This window comes from Colobus angolensis, unplaced genomic scaffold, assembly GCF_000951035.1.
Source record: "Colobus angolensis palliatus isolate OR3802 unplaced genomic scaffold, Cang.pa_1.0 Scaffold93, whole genome shotgun sequence".
Lineage (NCBI taxonomy): Eukaryota > Metazoa > Chordata > Mammalia > Primates > Cercopithecidae > Colobus > Colobus angolensis.
Genome location: NW_012123265.1, coordinates 614,058 through 617,933, shown reverse-complemented (window position 1 = coordinate 617,933; position 3,876 = coordinate 614,058). Strand labels below are relative to the sequence as shown.

General features: G+C 61.6%; 1 protein-coding gene across 4 annotated transcripts in view; it reads left to right on the top strand.

Moving 5' to 3' along the window:
- Positions 1-3,876, top strand: part of HAS3 (hyaluronan synthase 3) — a 14,038-nt gene that overhangs the window by 928 nt on the left and 9,234 nt on the right. Inside the window, exons 1-2 of one of the 4 annotated variants that reach the window (XM_011931990.1) lie at positions 144-244; positions 2,936-3,571. In XM_011931990.1, the coding sequence (XP_011787380.1) occupies positions 2,936-3,571 (636 nt within the window). In that variant the 5' untranslated portion in view covers positions 144-244. Of the gene's footprint in view, positions 1-143; positions 245-1,078; positions 1,229-2,920; positions 3,572-3,876 lie in introns of those variants that run through there. The other 3 variants (XM_011931992.1, XM_011931991.1, XM_011931993.1) reach the window with 3 other exon arrangements.

Sequence of the window (3,876 nt, the reverse complement as noted above, 5' to 3'; positions counted from 1 at the left end):
TTGGGGGCGGCGGCAGCCCCGGGCTTCCCGGCGGCCGTTCCCGCAGCCCCCTCCCCACTGACCCCTCCTCCCTTTCTTCCTGCATCCTCTCCTCCTCCAGCCTCGCCGCCTTCCTCCCCGGCGGCTCCTGTTTTGTGAATGAATTAGGAGGCGGACGCCGGTGCGGGGCTCCAGACTGGTTGGGGTACCCCTCCCCCGCACCTTCTACGACTGCCCGGGGGTTCGCACCTGTCTGGGCACCAAGGTACCAGGCGCCCAGGTTCCTGCGGGTCGACCAGGCCGCGGCAGCACGTGTCCGGGGGACTGGGCTCCTCTCCCCTGGCCGGCTTGGAGGGGTCCGGAGGGCGGCCGGGCACAAGAGGAGGAGCCCCGCTGGGCGCACAAGTTTCCATGCCGCCGCGTGTGGCCCTGCCGCGGGGCGCACCTGTCAGCGGGAGAGACGCTGCACACCAGCAGCCCCTCAAAGTTTCCGAGGCTGGATGGAGAAGCGTGCGTCCTTGACTGGGGGTTCCCCTTCCGTGGTCTTGGGAACCGGACTTGAGCGCGCCCCCAACCTTGTGCCCTTGAAAGCCGAGTGCGCGTTAGTTTGCCTGGGCTGGGCTCCCATGGATGAGCGAAGGGCATGAGGAGGAGGCTGTCCAGGCTGTAGGATCACCCCCCCAGCCTCTGCCGGCTTGGGGTGACACAGCCCCCCGCCCCAGGTCTGGGCAGGAGAACCTCGACCACAGCCTGCACCAGCGCCTGATTGCACGTGGGGTATCCGGTTGAGGGACATTTTAGGGACCTCTATTTGGGGTTGGGGGTAGTAATCTGGGTAATGCCTCTAATTCCTGCGGGGGAGGGGTCCCGCCCAGGGAAGAAGAGGGCCGGCGACACCGGGGCTGCGCCTTTGTCTACAGGCACACTTTGCCAAGGTAGCTGGGGTTCCGGGAAGAAGAGCAAGGCCTGGTCCGACAGGGAATCCTTGGGTTTTCCGTTCCTTCCCGGGTGGGTCGTGGGAAACCGGCACGTGGGTGTGGCCGGCGCCGCCTTTGCCAAGAGGCGAGGCTCGAGCGGGGATGAGAAGCGTGGCGAGTGCGTTCGCGGCCGCTTTGACCTGGTGGGCGCCGCCTCCGGCACTGCACCGAGGTGGGGCGCCAGCGCCCAGGTTGCCGGGCTGGCCTTGGCACCCCCTTCCCCTACCCAGAGCGCAGGCAGGCAGGGGGGACCCGCTGCGTCCCTTCAGCATGTAAGCTCCGGAGGGGAATGGGGGCGCTCCTGGGCTGCGGATGCAGGCTTGGGGACTCCTGGGCCGCAGGCGCGAGCAGTAGGGTGGGAACAGGGAGGGATGGGAGTCCTGTGAAGGAAGCACGCGGCGGGCTCCCCGGGACGGTGGGGCAGAGCGCCCGGAGGCCGCGGCTTCCCGGAGAGGCAAGGCTGCCAGCAGCTCTTTCCTGGCCAAGGCTGCTGGTGCCTGAGTCTCAGGTCGATTTAGGCAGTGACTGCGTGTTCTTCGCCCCTTCCATGTGAGAGGCGTCCCGACAGGAAAGTGTGTTTGTTTTGGGGGCCCCATTTTCTGAGACCTAGAGTTGGAGCAAGCTTGGAAGTGAGGCATCATTGCCTGTAGACCTCAGTGAACAGGGGGTTCTCTAGATCAGGCAGGTGGCAGACAGGAGATAGTGTGGGTCAGAATGGGAGGGCCGGCAGCCATCCTTGTCACCTCTTCTTTCCCCTCCCTCACATCCCCCTCCCCACCTGCTCTGGAGGAAACCAGTCAGCCTCGCCACTAGGGTAGCTCTTGGGGCCGGAAGTGTTTCCATTTTTGGGGAAATGACTTACCTGAGACATGAGGCAGGAATCCATTAGAACTCCCATTGTGCTATGGGGAGACCAAGTCTCAGAGAACTGGGGCAAGGTCAGGCAACCAGGAGGCAGACGTGCTGTCTTAAACCCAATTCTCTGGTGCCAAGTCCTGGGCTCTTCTTATAAAATACAGCTGTTTCCAACAGGGCAGATGTTAGGAGCCCCGACTTAGTTGCAGATGGAAAGTGGGCATTGTTTCCAGGAGTGGCTGGGCAGGGGACATGCACAGAGGCACAGAGACGCATGCTACACGGGCACTAGGACCAAGCGGATGGGATGCCCAGGCAGCCACTGTGGAGGCTGCTGCAGTGGTGGCTGCAGTTCCCTGTGCGCTCTTCAGCCCTGGGCTCTAGGAGGCTGTCTACTCCTCAGCTCGCATTTCCTGGTCTGCCTCTCCCCCTGCTTTCCCTTTCTTCCCTGCCTCTCAAGTAAAAGGTGAGAAAGTGGAGGACGGGGCAAGTTTCTCTGACCAATAACTGTCTTGAGAAAGGGAAGCTGCTGCTTTTTCCCCAATGCCCCTTTGTTTGCTGTTTCTTTTCCTCCTGCACTTTTTTCTGGGATCTTATTGGTGGCTGTGCTTTACTGGTGAATATCCCCTCCAGGAGTGGGTGCAGGGCAGGGGGAAGTTTTTAGGCCACTGGCTACCTCCCTGGCCTTCAGGTGCCCAGAGCTGCCTCAGGCTCACCCCCTTGAAGCTTTACCTCTTCAGCGCTTTGGGCCAGGTACAGCCCAGTTATGCCACCCACCAGCAGGTGTCACGTGACCCTCTGGGCCTTGGCTTGTCTATCCCAGTGCTACACGAAGGGCGTTGTATATGTCGCCCATTTAACACTCAAAGATGCCTTGAGGTTAGTCCTGCAACCCACATTTTACAGAGGACATGACTAAGGGGGCACAGAGAGCAAGTGGCAGAGCTGGGATCTGAACCCCAGTAGGCTGGCTTGAGTCTACCAAGTCTTACGCTCAGTAGGCGGTAACGGTGACGGTTTTGATTAGTGGGTCATGTCCACTAGTAACAGAGAATGCCCCTGCTCCCACGGACTGGAAATGCTGCCTCCTGCCTGACCCTCCATCTCCTGTCTTCTCTTGCCAGATGCCGGTGCAGCTGACGACAGCCCTGCGTGTGGTGGGCACCAGCCTGTTTGCCCTGGCCGTGCTGGGTGGCATCCTGGCCGCCTATGTGACAGGCTACCAGTTCATCCACACGGAAAAGCACTACCTGTCCTTCGGCCTGTACGGCGCCATCCTGGGCCTGCACCTGCTCATTCAGAGCCTGTTTGCCTTCCTGGAGCACCGGCGTATGCGGCGGGCCGGCCAGGCCCTGAAGCTGCCCTCCCGGCGGCGGGGCTCGGTGGCACTGTGCATTGCCGCATACCAGGAGGACCCTGACTACCTGCGCAAGTGCCTGCGCTCGGCCCAGCGCATCTCCTTCCCTGACCTCAAGGTGGTCATGGTGGTGGACGGCAACCGCCAGGAGGATGCCTACATGCTGGACATCTTCCATGAGGTGCTGGGTGGCACTGAGCAGGCCGGTTTCTTTGTGTGGCGCAGCAACTTCCATGAGGCGGGCGAGGGTGAGACGGAGACCAGCCTGCGGGAGGGCATGGACCGTGTGCGGGATGTGGTGCGGGCCAGCACCTTCTCGTGCATCATGCAGAAGTGGGGAGGCAAGCGCGAGGTCATGTACACGGCCTTCAAGGCCCTCGGCGATTCGGTGGACTACATTCAGGTAAGGGCGCCTCCCTAGAAGCGTGCGTACCTGGGGACGTGTCTGGACAGCCTGGCAAACTCTCTGCCAGGAATCTGAGGTCTGGTCTAGGTCCCTTGGGTTGTGCACACACCTCGTGCACTTAAAGGCAACAAGGCGGCTGGGCGCGGTGGCTCGTGGCTGTAATCCTAACACTTTGGGAGGCCGAGGCAGGCGGATCATGAGGTCAGGAGATTAAGAGCATCCTGGCTAACACAGTGAAACCCCATCTCTACTAAAAATACAAAAAATTAGCTGGGCGTGGTGGCGGGCACCTGTAGTCCCAG